General features: G+C 37.4%; 1 protein-coding gene across 7 annotated transcripts in view; it reads right to left on the reverse strand.

The window, feature by feature from the left end:
• Ankrd55 (ankyrin repeat domain 55) overlaps positions 1-16,585 on the reverse strand; it is a 101,163-nt gene that overhangs the window by 12,100 nt on the left and 72,478 nt on the right. For 6 of the 7 annotated variants that reach the window (XR_010050485.1, XR_010050484.1, XM_063258179.1 and 3 more), the window contains 3 exons: positions 11,185-11,286; positions 8,089-8,273; positions 1,133-1,300 (listed from right to left, as the gene is read on the reverse strand). Coding sequence is in view for 5 of the 7 variants with exons in the window: in XM_063258179.1 (XP_063114249.1) it covers positions 1,133-1,300; positions 8,089-8,273; positions 11,185-11,286 (455 nt within the window). In the remaining 2 variants the exon portion in view is untranslated. The remainder of the gene's footprint in view (positions 1-1,132; positions 1,301-8,088; positions 8,274-11,184; positions 11,287-16,585) is intronic. The other variant, XM_003470244.5, reaches the window with a different exon arrangement.

Below are 16,585 nucleotides of genomic sequence, written 5' to 3' on the forward strand. Positions count from 1 at the left end.
ATAAAGGCTTTTCTGATGAGATCAGTGCTGGTGTTAACAAATATGACTTTTTGCTATTGTATCCTGAACTGAGTGATTTGAAAGATATAACTTAAGAGTACTAGTATTTTCCAACTGACCAGTGCAAAGAATAAAATCATGCATAGGTATAAGATCCATTTAAAATGTAAGATATAATAATAGAACAAAGTATAATGGAACAAAGTATAAATGAATCCACTAATATGGTTACAAAGACCACATTATATTTAACCTCTAAGAAACTATTAATCGTTAGGTTGTGGCACATTATAGGAAAAAAATTACCTGAAAGACTTCTCCCTTTTCTAACTATCTATCTGGGTGAACCAGACTGTCATCATATCCTTCAACTGAACATTGTATCACATCAGATTGAATATAGAAGCTGATGTGGGAATCCTACTGCCTTCTACCAAGCTCCTAATAAGATAGAAAAGAGATCTGCCAAAAATGTTACACGATGCTGCTCTTATTAAAAATTTCTTGTTTTGTAAAGTAGAAATACTAAATAAAATATTTATATTTTTAATTAAAATATAGAATTTATGTAACACGGAAATTTCATGGGTTTATTATTACTCTAAATGAGTAACTAAATACTCTATTAATCATTTCTTTGTGTTAATTTTTTTTTTTGTACCAGGGATCAAACTCATGATGTTGTGCTTGCCAGGCAGGTGCTTGTGCCACTGAGCTGAACCACTTGTGTTCTGTTTTAATTTTTAATGCCATAGGTATTGATGAGGTAACTCCCAAAATAATTTTGGGGTCTTTTACATTTTTTGAGAGTATAAAAGTTTCCCTAGAATGAAAAGTTTCAGAACTGCCAATTCAGGCAAAAGAGGATGAAGAGACCATGGACAGCAAGAAGAAGCAAAGAAAAGGTTCAAGTCTAGTGAATGTGAAGCTGAAGGATTTAGGCTTTTGTTATCACTTTGTTCCATATGTCACTCTACGTTAGAAGTAAGCACATATAATTAATTATATAATTATTTACTTATGTAAATACATTATATTTTTTCCGGTTTCACACACCAGTGATTTAGAAAATTTGTCCAATTTTACACACATTTAAGAGGAAGAAACACAGAAAGCCTCACAGCATCCTCACCTGCTCTCTTGGGAGAGGAGTTTGACGCAGGCTGTGTGCCCACAGTACAGGGCATAGGCCAAAGGCGTGCTCTCGTTGATGTCCCTCAGGTTGCTGTCCATGCCCAGCGCCAGCAGTGACTGGACACATTCTGCCTTCCCTGCAGCCGCAGCCCAGTGCAGGGGTGTCCTGCAGGAACCACACAGGGAAAGCACATAAACAGGACAGGTGCTTAGCTGGCAAGCGCTCCCACACAGAGCTGGGGTGAAGTAGGAAAATCTTGTTGCTATTTATAGTATGGAAAAAGTATGTATGAAACAGAGCATAAGGATGAAGATGAGTACGTAGTGGAGCCTCTCCTCCAGCTCTAAGTATTCTCTGGCTTTCCGCTTTCATTGGCCTCTCTGAGAATTTCCTAGAAGAGGAAGGGGCGGGTCAAAAGTATGAACAGTATTAAGGTTCTTTACACATAGCACCCAACTGCCTTCCAGGAAGACTGACTCAACTTCTGATAGTTAAGTCCTTACTCCTTCCCTTTGTCAAGCATCATCACCAATTTTAAAAAGATGCCAATTTGGCAGGTAAAATGATATTTTACTGTTGTTTCCTTTTGCAATTCTATACATTGAAAATATGCTTATTTAGTCATTTGGATTTTTTCACTGAAATAACTCTTAGCTGGATATGATGGTGTATTCTTGTAGACCTAGAACTCTGGGAGCCTGAGGCAGCCTAAGAACTTAGTGAGATTCTGTCTCAAAATAAAAAATAAAATAGGGCTGGATATGTAGCTCAGTGTTAAGGCTCTGGGTCATTCAATCTCTAGTCCTGCAAAAAAAAGAAAGAAAAGAGAAATGACTGTAATGCCCTTGGTCCAGTTTTCTTAGTAATTTTGTGGGATTTTTTATATATTAAAATATATAAATTGATATATATTAAAATATATAAATACAAACCTATAATTATATATAAATATATAATTGTTATTCTTATGCAAATATTTTCTCCGATTTATTGCTTGATCTATAATATTTGAGTAATTTACACAAAATTTTAAAAAATCATCATTATTTTTCTGTATCTTTGTCTTTCATAATGTTATGCTCTGAAAATTCTTTATTAGTGAGAAGGTAAATAAATACTCAATGTTATCAAATTTTTATTCAATTACAAAATCAATATTTCCTGAAGACAATAAAAAGAAAAGCTAGAAAATAGAAGAAAATGTTAATAAGTCATATATCCAAACAATCCCATTTTAAAACTTAGCAAAAGATTAGAATAGACCTATTATTAAAGAAGATGCATTTGTGGTAAATAAGCATGTAAAGAGCTGTTTAGTATCGCTTGTTCTTTGGGAAATTCAAATTAAAACCACAAGGATATACCACTACATGCCTATTAATGAAATTAAAACAAAGGAAAGGTATATAATATGAGGTGCTGGTAAAGACATTAGCAACTGGAACTTTTGCACATTCCTAGTGGGAATGTAAAATGGTAATGGCTTCTCTGGAAAACGGTTTGGTGATCCTTTCAAAAATATATATTATCTATATGACCCAGATATCCCACTTCTAGATATGTAACTAAAGAAATAAAACTTACATTCACACAAAAACCTATTCTTAAAGTGTTTATACAGCACTATCGCAACTGTCCCAAACTGGAAACATCCCAATGTTCTTCAGTGGGGAAATGAATAAAATTTGGTTCACCCATACAGTAGGATGCTACTCAGTGATGAAAAGGAACAGACTGCTGATGTATGTGACAATATAGATAGTGTTCAAATGGATTCTGTTAGGTGACATAAATCAGTCTTCAAAGTTTACATCGTGTATACAGGTCAGGCTTTTCTAATCTGAAATGTAAAATTGGAAATGTTCTAAAATCTGACACTTTCTGAGCACTAGCATAACACCACCAATAGAAAATCCCTAATCTGACCCCATACGATAGGCTGTCATCAAAACTCAGACACACTAGAAATACAGTATAAAATTACTGTTAGGTCATGTGTATAAGTATAAACAAATTCTATATTTATACTTGAGTTTCATCTCAATACTTCATATTACATATATGGTTTTGAGAGGCAGAAGCAGGAGGATTGCTGTGAGTTTGAGGAGCCTGAACTATACAGTGAGACTCTGTCTCAAGAAAAAAAAGAAAAAAAAATTCCAAACACCAAAAGTTTCAGAAATCAAAAAGCCTAAACATTTTTGCTACAGGGTATTCAATCTGTCTTTCTATTTCTATATATGTAACATTCTGGAAAAGGCAAAATTATATAGAGAGAGCCAGTCAGTGGTTGTCAGTCCCTAGGATGTGAGAGACTTGGACTGCGGGACAACCTGAGTTGATAGTGGAGTAGTTGTTTTGTGGTGATTACATGTTAAAACTCAGGCTTGTGCTTGCCTCGGAAGCACATGTACTAAAACTCACAGGCCTGTACACCAAAGAAGTAAAATTTACTGTATGTAAATAAAAAACTAATATTTTATTCCATATTTGCATGGATTAAAAATTTGAAGAAAAATCATGCTTGTGTCTCTCTGTGTGTTTTGCTATGTACATTGAGGCATGAAACCAAACTATCTTCCCAATACATGGCTAACTTTTTAAAATGCCACTTATTAATGTAACAGTAAATCAGGCTATAACACATATAGATAATATATATAACATATATGTAATGTGTTATATATAATATGTCATATTTAATATGCTATGTTATGTATTATATAATATATTATATAAAATATATTATATATTATATTATTTAATGAAGAAAAGAATATATATGTTATATAATATCATATATATGTTATATATATAGCATAATATGTGACATGATATATATATTATATATATTCTTCCTCTTTTCTTCATTAAATGGGATAGTAGATTTTGCACTAAATATCAGGGAACAGAATGTGACAGGGTAAATGAGAAAAAAAATCTTCCTATTTCTAAAAGCCAAATCCCAAACTAAGAGCAGTGCTAGGGCAAGGGAAAAACATTGAACTAAGCCCACAGAGGGTTATTGCTTGCCTAATCCTAAGACTCCCCCGACCCCTGCAGCAGTCAAAGTAGATGTTCAATGAGGGTAATAAGGGCATAAACATGACTAGATTCAAGAGCAGCAGACCAGAACTTTTCTTCCTTGGCAGAAGAGGCAGCTGTGTATCCAGGCAAGGAGACCTCAGCAGCCCAAAGTCATGATGTCCCAACTAAAACATGGAAACAGTTGGGTATCATCAGACCTCAAGGGACAAGTACAGAAGATGAAGGAGCCATCTTCTGTGTGCTTCTCACTGTAGTGCTGTAGTGTTTTTTAAAGAAAATTCCATAAGCACAGCATAATGAGGAAAAGTAGGGTGGCCTGAAGAAGGTATTTCCCACCAGTCTACTGAGGGGAGCCAAACCCAGAAATTAGATTAAATTATGGACAATAAAAATCACTAGGATTTTAAAATGTGGGTTGTAACATAATGCTAATACTCAATATAATAAACAATCTACCCTTTCCCTGATATATGTAACATGTTCTATGCGGGAAGGAAAGGGGAGCATTTTACCACAACATCCCCAGCACTTAGCACAATGCCTCACACTTTTAGGGATTTAGTAAAAGTTAATAAAGGGATATTTTTGTGATATAATTTTCTTAATTATACCAATGAAAAAAATGATTTAGGGTGATATTAGATTTGTCCAAAAATTCTGTGAGTAGAAATGAAAATTTGGAGTATGCATTTCAGCAGAGGGTCCCAGTGAGTTTTGAAGTGTTTCCAATGTACTTTTATCTAAAACGGAATTTAGAAGCTATGACTTAGATGAAGCATACAGAACGTCACCCTGCGGAGACAGAATTGTATCTCTGCAGATGACATTTACTCCAAAGAAATCTTTTCAGACTGCTGCTGCTCTGTGGCTACATATTATTAATTTTGGGAGCTGTTCACTTTTAATTGTGTGGTTTCTGTGTTTTGGATAATGTACTATGGGTCACACTAGTGTGTCCCTCAGTTACTTTTTAGGAGGGTGGGCAAGGTGGGGTGGGAGGGGCAAAGGGCAAGGCGACACTCCTGTGAACGGGGCTTTCCATGAAAAAAATGGCTTCTCTTCTGTAAAGGAGGGCAGGGAAGGCCTCTCCTCAGCCTGTTGCTAAGACCTGAACCCTGGGCAGAAGGGTGCTCTGGAGAGACCCAGGAAACTGCAGGTGTGGAGGCAGGCTGGGGCAAACTGAGAAAACTCAGTTGAGAACTTTTATGAAGGGTCTTGGGCTGAGTAATTGGGCAGCATAAATGTATACAGTGTGTTCCTCTAGTCTCCATGCATAGATCATGTCCTCTGCCATTCAGACATCCTTCTGCTCTTTATATTATGCTATCGGTAGCCATTTTATGACACCTAATAGAGCCATATGTTATTTTTATTCTGTAATCTATCATACTCCCTGTTTGAAGGTAGCAGGCATGATTTGTTTCATTTTATGCAAGAAAGGTTTCCAGACAATCTTATTTATTCTACAATATGAGGTACCAGTAGATTATGCCCTCTCATTTAGAGAAATACTATCAATAAAGTCAATAGTGGAGAGCTGAACATTGATCTGGTCAGGCTTACCAGCACACAGCAATCTAATTTGAAGCTGTGTGAAATCCTCTGCTTATAGGACTTGCTAAGAGTGATTGTTTTAATTCCTCTTACCATCACCATGGAAGAAGCCTAGAAGTAGTTGGAGTGGGAGGACTTAAATTGTTTCTTTGAGGATTGAGGGAAGCATATAGATGACATCTGATTAATACACTGAAGACTTTGGTGACAAATTTGTAGCCCTCGATTTCAAGTTTCTATAGTTCCTTTCTTATTGCTAGGCTTCAGGATAGTCCTGGAAACATAGCAGACTGACCTTAGCCTTCAGACAGGAAGCTGAAGTTCAGGGATTTGGAAGAAACTGAGCAGGGACAAGCAGCGGGCTGAGGTGATGATCTCTGGACGTCAAGAGAGGCAGCACTGGGTGAAGTCAGTAGCCAAGAACGCATTTTGAAACATGTAAACATTCTCCAGAGCATTCCCAGAAATACATAGGGAGGAGAACTTGATAAACGAGTGTCCTCCCTGAAGATAGATGAGTTGCTTAGAAGAATGAATTGTGACCTCATAGGCTGATGAATTTTGGCTCATTTAAAATATACGTGCTGTTTCTCATGTATTCTGTGCCATTAATCTTAGCTAAGTATCGCCATGTTTTTAATATCACAGCTTTACGACGTGCTTTTATGTGTAGAAAGACTACTTCTCCATTTTTCTGCCTGTATCTTTTAAATATTTTTTCTTTCCTTTCTGTAAACACTTTTGTAGGAAAATCTCTCAATAGGAAAGTGGAGTCACAATGGTTGTAAATGCATAAGCCTATGAAAATTTTCAAAAATTACATGACCAACAGGAAGTTCTGGATTCAGTGTGGAGACATGGTTGTGTGTTCAGCATGAAACAAAATGGAGGCATCAAAAGGACTGACCTACTGGTCACTTGAATTGAGCTTTCAAGCAAGACCTGGACTCTGTTTTTCTTTCTCTTCTTCTCCTCAGTAGGGATTGAACTCAGGGTCTCATACAAGATGCCAGGTAAGAGCTCTACCACCGAGCTACATGCATATCCCACCTCATATTTTACTTTGAGACAAGGTCTCACTAAGTTGCCCAGGCTGTCCTCAAATTTACAGATCCTCTTGCTTCAGCCTCCCAGTAGCTGGAGTTACAGGCATGTGGTGCCACATCCGGCTGAGAACTGGGCTCTCCTTGAGGTTATACTTTCAGCTCTCACAGGACCTGCTCCTTTGTACGCTTTCCTTCCCTTCTTTTTTCTTTCTTTGCTAAGGCCTAGGGAACTGGATTGTCTTTACTAAACATGCATTAGTATAACATGGAAACTGTTCTGTTCAGAGCTGGTTTTAGGGGTATTTTGAAGTAGGCAAATTTCCCTTCTGCCCTTCTTTCTGAAATTTGTTCCTTTCTTTTCTGTATAAGTATTCCTTTTCGTATTAACATATTTCTTTCTGACCTGCTTAGAATCAGTATTTGCTCCTAGGAAAAAGTGTAATTTCAGTGATTTAAAGCTTTGTTGTAATTAAAATCACCATGCTAATCACCTGTAGCTTCTAATACCCATGTAGCATCCCTAATTTTTGTGTGTGTGTTAAAATAATTCCAGATATTTGGGGAGATGCTTTCTTGGGACATCTAAAATCATGATAAACAAGTGGCTAATTTTGCACTTTAAGAGGGTACAAAACTAAACATAATATGTAAACCTTGTACTCATTTTCAATAGCCTTTTTATATTTTTCTTGTAATTCCCTTGACTCAGTGCCTAACAAAAACAAAGGTTAGGCAAGCAGGACATTGTAGGTGAAAAATTCTAAATTTGAAAGTCACAGGTGCAAACCTCCACTGAGTTGCTAACTGGCACTGAGATAAATCTTTTCACCCTTCAGGACCCATCTTCTTTTTCCAGCCAATATACTTTCAATGATTGAAAGAAACCTGATAAGATCCCATGCAATTCTACGAGCCCATTTTGTTTTGAATCTAAAACCTGACTTATGCTCTCTGAATAACAAGAACTTGTTGACTCATGACATAATCCAGGAATGAAGAAGAAAATAAAACCTACCATTAAGATCAGAAAGAGCGAGCAGCAGGAAGCTGATCTACAGAAAGCCTTCAGAGAACACTGAAAACATTTAGCAAAAAAGTGGAAAATGTGACAGAACAGTAGTCACAGCGTTTCTCTCCATAACAATGATTTTCCCTCCTCTTACTAGAATACAGCGATTTTTACTGCCACCAACACACATGTATTTCCGGTAAGAAGGATATAGTCCTTCAGCCTCTTTATTTTACGATTGACATTTGGAGAAGATGTTTGGTAGTTTCCAGAATTTTCTGAGTTGCCATGGATACCTGTCATCCACATCCAGAGCCTGCAGGTTACACTCAGGGACTCTTGCCAGTTCATTAATAATGCTGCTGAAACCCGCGGCTGCGGCGATGTGTGCACACGTCTTTCCACTCTCGTCGTCATAGTTGATTATAGACGGCCCCTGATGGTGGCTCAGAATGATGGAACACAAAATTCTGTTTCCACTCTGAAAAACAGAGTCAGAGAAAGCCCATGATGACCAATCCCATGTTCCTTCCTGTTAAGATAAATATATGAAATAAAAAGAGAGAGACAGAGAGAGAGGAAAAGGAAAGAAAAAATAGAAAATATATTCCATACAAATGATTTCTGAAAGGACAAAATTGCAACAATTTAGGTAAGATATTGATTGGCTTTATTTTTTATTCTAAAATCAGGCCAGATTTCATTCTATAAAATCGAGTAAGTGTTTCAATGGGCTGACAAAAAGAGTTTGGTTGTATAGGCAGAGAATGACTGAAAAAAAGCAGAAACAACAAAAACAAGATTGATCATTTTGAAGCTACTTCTCTTTTAAGGCAAGGACACAGAATGACAGAAAATAACTGGCTGGCTGACATCAGATTACTTCAAGTTAGTTTTTTTGTAAGAATGAAACGATGTAAGAATTAAAGCCCACTGGTGTTTGGGAAATTTAGCTATTATCTTTCTCTCTCCTGATCTTTCTGAAGGTCAAGTAACAAATGAATTTTGATTGGGGTAGCTGGAACTCAAGGCCAGGTAACTCTGTTCTGATTTATAGTATCTGTTGGGCCCTAGTATGGAAAAGTAGTTCAAATCAATGTCCACTCATAAGTTTCATTTAATATTACCAACAAATTTCCACTTATCTCAGTGTTCTGAGATACACTGTCTTCTATAATTAGTAGCTTGATGAACAGACATCTAGACAGCAACCTGTTCATTAGGTCTGTTCATCTTTCCCTATGAAGGTTGAAAACTGGCATTGTTACTTTTATTTATTCACTTTTTGAGGCAGAATCTTTCCACGTTACCCAGGCAAGTAAGGAACCCTTGGGATCAAGTGATCTTCTTGTCTCTGTTTTATAAGTAATTGGGACTACAGGTGTGCACCACCATGTCTGGCTATAATATTAAAGCTAAGAAAGTCCCATGAGATTATAGTTAGCTGGGCATGGTGGTATATACTTTTAATTCAAGCATTCTGGGATGCTGAGGCAGGAGGATATTAAGTTCAAAGCCAGTCTGGGCAACTTAGGGAGTGTGAAGTCCCTGGGTTCAATTCATACTACGGCAAAAAGAAAAACAAATTTTAAAAAAAGCAGTAAGAAAATCATTATGGTTAAAATACTGACTAGTGGCACAATGATGCATTATCATGTCTCTTTAGATCTGTCATGGTGATTTTTATTTACTAATTAGTGGCACTCTAACCATGAGGATTCTTACCATGAATTCTGACCGACTGACTTGCTTTGCACCTGGACACACATGCAAGCTTCACTCTCTCAGAGTATGTCTGTGCCAGGCCTTGCCAGGGACAGAGGACAGCAGTGGTGGCTGGGCAGGAGTCAAGGAGCTGAGGGCTGAAAATCTGTCCAGGGAAGTTTGGAGGCAGAACTGTGTGACTGAGGTCTCCACTGTCCTGTCAGACTTTACTTAAAAAACAAATAGAGAACTTCCAGATGGTGCCCACAGGGCACTGTCTACTCCAAGCACAGGGCTTTCTTCTGAGCACCTGGTTTCCTATGCTGACACTTGTCACATGTCCATACTTTGGTCCTTGTCTAAAGACATTTTACATCTCTTCCTCTAACCTTCCTTCTTACACCTCCTTCCTTCTTCATCCTTTCTTTATCTAACAGGGATTTAAAAATACCTTGGATCAGCCATTTATATTCTATGGCATCTGCTACTCAGCACACTGGGACATCCAGTTCATTTTAGCAACTTTTCTACAATTCGCACTCTTGATATTATTAAATATATTTTGAAGGAATCTGAAACGTATTTCAAACGGGCAAGGGACACTTTTCTTTGAAAGCACTAGACACTGGAGAAAGAAAACAGAAAATAACGCCAACTCGGTGGATTTATTTTGTTTACAATTTCCTGGAAGAGTAAAGGAATTCAGGTTGCTAGGGTAATGCAAAGGGCAAAGCACCCTGTCACAGTTTCCTCTCTTTGAGGACCAGGGAACACTAAGCACAGTTGGAAAAAAACAAAATCACACCCCTCCTCTCTCCTCCCCTCTTCCTCCTCTCTTCTATTCTTCTCCCTTGTCTGATCCTTGGAAGAAGCTGCTCCAAAGTGGTAAACTGAACAAAGGCCCCCTGTGTTTGCCTCTCCTGGGATGCTGAGCAGCTAGTCCCAGGCAGCAGGTGTCTTGGGAGCTGGAATACTTAGACTGCTTCTCTGCATAAGGGAAACAGACCCCGTCCCTGCTTTGTTTTACCCTTTTCACTCAAAATGTCTTTTCTTCTGAATTTTCCAGACAATTCCTTTGCCTCTAAACCCAGATTTCACTTTTAATACTATCCCTTATATTTTCTCTTTCTTTTGAGATCCTCCTAGAAATAATAATGGTGATAGCTCTATCTACTGAGTGAATACTCTGTGCTTGGCAGCTTTTGAAAGTTTTCTTAACATCAGCTTACTAAACCCTGACAGCAATCCCAGGAGGCAGGTGCTGTTATTACCTCTAAATGGCAGAATATAGAGAATGAAGACAAAGAAAAATTAGGTAACTTTCCCAGTGTCAGGGCTAAGTAGCCGCCAAGCTAGGACTGTTTCTGCAGAGCCTTGTGTTTTACCACGCATCTTTCTATCGCTGATAAAAGCAATAATCTGCTCTGGTTATTCAATCCGGCCTGTTCACACCAGAGGAGCGAAAGAGAAAATGGCTGCTTAGAACTGCAACATCAGTAGCCATGACGTGTGCCTTATCATCTGGGACCTTCTTCAGAGTTAAACAGAGGGTACTTTAAAAGCTTCTTCTAGGAAAGTTGCCATGGTGCACCCTCACGAGAGTTTAAGGTAGCTCAGCCCTAGAGAGCACTGGATTGTAAACCAGGGGCCTGGATGACGGTCTCTTGGCAACTGTATCCTCCTCTTACCAATCTGGACTGGGTGTCAGCCAAGAGAAGTCTCAGATGTAGGAGACCAGCGAGAGTCACAGAGACCAGGAAGGAAGAAATGGAAATGCTGCCCACATGGGCCTAAAGGAAAAATAGAGAATGCATTTACATTTGGTGGCAATGTTATTGAATAGGGAAACAACAGTATTGCACACATCCTGTTCTTGCTGAGATCTAGAATTCTACATTAAACAGTCAGTTCAGGAATGTGGAATTGTTTTGATAGTATTTTATGTGCTTCATTTTTGTCCATGGGCCATGTCTTTATGTGCTCTTGAAACTGCTGGAAACTGTCTGCGCTCTTCTAGTTGTTTTTTCTTTATACTTCATGGGGGAGGAGAATGGTTGGGAAAGCCTGACTCAGAAGAAGACTTGCCAAGGAGAAGACTGAATGACAACAATGATAAGTTTGTTATTCGCCGAATGATTTTAAAAACAAGAAGATTCTAATATTGTTATTGTGCACCCTCTTTATTCTAGATGAGGAGAGCCTAGTGGGAGGCTTACAACTAATAGTTTTTTATTTTTTAAAATTTATTTTACTTTGTTTTTAAAGAGAAAAATAAAATTTCAAAACAAGATCATTGGGGGTGACAATGACTAATAGATTGCATATTGTTATCTTTAAATTAGGTACTCAGAATACAAGATATCTGCATTTAATTGTCCAAACAATATTAGCACAAATCTTTCTTTTCAATGAACTAAAAGAAATTAGTAGTATAACTATTTAACTATGTTTCATATATATATTTATGAAAAAATATATATACATATATTATTTCTTTCAGCTTATCACATTAGGGAGACAATAAATGTTTACACATATTATTTCATTTATGAGTATGGTTTCTAGTTGCATCCAGTTACCTATAAAAGTCTCAAGTTTATCCTTATTTATGGCTGAGTAGTACTCCCTAGTTGTTTACTTATTAATATGTTTGAGGGTTATAGTGGCTTCTTTTGATGGGATTCCCAGTCTTCCTTCCTGTCCTGAATGATAAGATATGTTTGCATTGCTTGTCCTGTGATGGTGACTATAGAAAATAAAGACTAGTATTTTAGTCACACATCTTTCTTGAAGACCTGGATAGTTTATGACTTGAAGAGATCGGAGCTAGGCATGTTAGACTGTGATGGGGATATATGAGTCTGTGAACATTTGAGAATTGAAAGTTTGGGGCTAACAAGAGGGACAAGGGTTCCTTTTGGATCCAAGCTTTTTGCTTGGCCTGGATCTCAGAGGCTTAAGGGTGGGGGTCACTCTTCCTGAGGGAAAGTGGAAGACAGAATTGGTGGGAGGGGGTGAGCATGTTGTTTAAATATTTTATTTCATGGAGTTATTGGTGCTTAATATGGATAAACTCTACTCGCTGTCTCAGTGTGAATAGAAGGCCTGGCTTCTGCTTCTAGTTGTTTGGCAAGATGAAATCTCTATGGTTGGAGATTGTGTAGTTCTTGCTAAAATTATGACTGGGAACTTTCTGCTGACATGCGGCCTAGTAAAAAATAACTCTCACTAAGTATTTTATTTGCTGAACAATGAAAAAACATGTGTAGAACAAGCCTTTATAATCTATGGGCAAAACCAAACCGAATTAAACTTTACCTGACCTTTTTGGCTTTTCTTTCTTCTCCTCATGGCTGTCCTTTCATCATATTTTCTCTTTCTTTCATTATATTAGCTCTAGGCTGACTCTTGTTTTCTCCTTTTCTTGCTTATTCTCTTCCTCTCCACAACTGAGCAGAGGGAGCTGACATATGAAGGCTGCTTTAACTTAGCCTTTGAAGGCTCCATTTTCCCAAACAGGTGTTATGGTTTAGATCTGCAGTGACCCCCAAAGTCACGTGTCAAAGGCGTGGTCACCATCCTGTGGCATCACTGGGAAGTGGTGGAAACTTCAGGAGGTGCAGCCCAGCAGAAGAAAATTAGGTAATGAGGAAGGGAGTTTCTTAGGGGGATTTTTGGGCCCCTTTCCCTTCTCCTTTTTTCCTCCCTGGCTATTTTTAAGTGACCAGCATTGCTCAGACACATGCTCCTGCTTGGCCACAGGCCTGAAAACAATGCAGTCAGCCAGCTGTGGCCTGAGAAAGGCCTCTGAGAAAGTGAGCCAAAATAAATCTTTAAATCTCCATTCAGTGTGTTTATCTCTGTCTCATATGTTTTTGCCACAAAGACAGAAAGTTGACTAACACAGCAGGTCAGTGTCTCTGCTCTCAAAGTAATGGGATTGGTTTTGTAAACTTGATTTTCTCTCTCTGTTTGCTCTGGACTTGTAGTTTTGAGTCATTCTCTTATCAAGCACAGAGAGTTCCTTGGCCTGATATCCTGTGTGAGTGCTGGGTAAACCTGGGCAAAGGATAACTTCCTTGAGCCCTATTTTCCCACCTAGAAACTCAAATTTTAGACTAAATGACCAATGCAGTCCTTTCCAGTTCAAAGATTCTTTCACTTTACAAGGTAGGTTCACTGGTATATAGCTTCATAATTCTCTTCACATTCTGATTGTATTTTGAGTTAAAATATATCTACTATATTTTGACACAGTTTAAAAATTAACAGAGATCAACTCTGTGTGTGTTCCTTTTACTTAATAAACAAAAATGAAATGACTATTTTATATTTAGTGCAGTTTTTTCTTTCTTTCTTCACTTGGGGAGTATGCTGAAAGAACTGTGTTACTGAGGAATATCCAAAACAAACTCATTTTCTAGTAAGAGTGTGTGTTGGTGAAATGTGAGGACAGTGATGCTTTCTTTCTTTACTGATCAGCAGTGATGCCTAGAATTTTTATTGTTATAAGAATTCCATAGTATTAAGGAAGGCTTGGTTAAGCTGAAAATATTATGCCTACAACTCTTTTTAGATCCATAAAATAAATGAGATTATAATAAAAAATGCTGAATCCAAGATTAGAGAGAGACAGGAAGATATAAAAAATCATGTATCTCAGAACAGAAACCTCTCTAGGGACCCATGCTGGGACAGATAAATCACTGTAGTTGGTAAAATGCAGAAGGTATCACATGGAGGAGTCTGAGAGTTACAATTTTAGAGGGATCCACACATAGTGTGTGTGATTGTGTCTGTTTGAGCTCATAATTGACAGAGTTTTGCCTCTATGAACTTAATCGGGTTTTTACAACAAATGTCAGAAAAAGATTTTCACGTGTTTTTGATAGGGGGAAGGAAGAGGAACCACTGTGAAGTACACTAGAACATTCAAGAGAAACTAGGTAACCACAGCTTAATCTGAAGATTCATCACAGCCTGAGCTACCTTAGAAAAGGAAAATAACCAACTGTAATCCAGTACTCTGCTAGAGGTAGTCATCCTGTCTCAGCTAAGGAGAGGGGAAAAAAGCCCTGAGAATCTTTTGTAAAGTTCATTGCCAGGGGCACATGCTTAATAAAGACTTAGACCTAGTCATTAGAGTATGGCAGGATAGCTAGAAAACAGGATGTAACCTGCCAATAATGAAGATCCAGAATGGAGACTGAGAAACACGGTATGATCTGTCAATCATGGCCAGGATGCACATGCAGAGCAACTCAGATCAACCAGATCTGAGAGAATACAAAAAATGAGGGCCATTGAATTCATTGCTACTATCATCTTCCGGTTCTGCTGTCCTCTTATTTCTGTAGTCGATCATCCTGCTTGAAGGACGTATCTCTTTATGCTCTGTTTTTTAAACTCTTTCTTTTTCTTCCTTCATTTAAAATTAAAGTTACAGGGCTGGGGATTTAGGTCAGTGGTATAAGCGCCTGCCTGGTAAGCATGAGATTGTGAGTTTGATCCTTGGTACCAAAAAACAAACAAACAAACTTACCTTTACCTGTTCACTGGTTGTTCCACTCAGTAAAGAATGTATAACAACACTACATCATCCTTCTGGTAACAATGATATTTTAAAAAAATTTTTTTGGTAACAGAGATTGAACTCACAAGCATGCACTTGCAAGGCAGACATTTATGCTGCTGAGCTAAATCCCCAGACAACAATGGTATTATTTAAAATGTTGCTTTGTCCCCAACCTTACCATCATATTGCCAAAGCCTCTTTATATCAGTTTCTTTTATTCAATACATCATGTCTGGCATATAAGAAAAGATAAGACATACTAAAAGGATCTCAAACCCCCAACGTAACATAAACTAAACAACATAAGCTAAAAAGTCCACATAATTTGAAGAGAGAGCATCAGAACCAATATGACAGGGCTGTTTGAATTATCAAGTTGAGAATTTAACTATAATTAATTTGCTAAGGACTCTAATGGATAAAATAGAAAACACACAAACACATGTAGGTAATTAAGTAAATTGATAGAAAATCTAAGAAAACATCAAAAAGAAATGCTACAGATTGAAAACACTGCCTTTGATAGAGTGGTACACTAGACATAGTTGAAGAAAGCCTCTCTGAACATAAGAATATCTATATAGAAATTTCCAAAATTAAAAGGCTGAAAAAAGCATATTAGAATGATGAAGCACTGTGGGTCAACTGCAAAAGGTTTAATGTTCAGGCACTTAGGCTATCAGAAGAAGAAAGACAGGAATCACTATAGAAGAAGTATTAAAGTAACAATAATGAGAAATTTCCTCAATTAATATTAGATATCAAAGCTTAGAAAACACTAATAAAGATAGTGTCAAAAACCTACATCCAGCCATGTAACTTTCAAACTGCAGCATATCAAAGGTAAAGAAAGAAACTTAAAAGATGCCAAACAAGAAAAAACTCTTCCTATGAAGAGCAAAACGAAGAACTACATGAGTTTTCAGAAATCATGCGAGTTGAAAAGAGTGAAGTGTAATACTTACAGTTATGAGACAAAAAAATCCCTTACTGACCTAGAAGTCTGTACTGTATGAAATCATCCTTCAAGAGTGAAAGAGAAATACTTTCTCACACAAACAATAAGACTTTGCTTTTAGTAAATGTACCCAGTAATAAATGTTAAAAGAAATGCCTTATAAAGAAGGAAAATCATATTGGTCATAAATTCTGATCTACATAAAGAAGAGCACTAAAGAAAGACTAAGTGAAAATAATTAATCCACTGTTGAGTATAGGACCTTAAAGATCCAATCAACCTTTCACACATGTGAAAAATTTGGGGAAGATTTTAGATATAAACAATAACAGGCATGTGAGGCAAGTGTTCTACCACAGAACTTTACTAGCCCCCCCTTTTTTTTGAGATAGGGTTTTGGTAAATTACCCAGACTAGCCTCAAATTTGTGACACTCCTGTCTTAGTCTTCTGAGTTAATGAGATTATAGTCATATGCCATTAACCCAGCTCCACAAATATACGTTCTTTTTTTTCCCAGTGCTGGAAATTCTGCTTATGCTAAGCAAATTCTCTAC

This window comes from Cavia porcellus, unplaced genomic scaffold, assembly GCF_034190915.1.
Source record: "Cavia porcellus strain 051 isolate PalLab524CR breed Dunkin Hartley unplaced genomic scaffold, mCavPor4.1 scaffold_11, whole genome shotgun sequence".
NCBI lineage: Eukaryota > Metazoa > Chordata > Mammalia > Rodentia > Caviidae > Cavia > Cavia porcellus.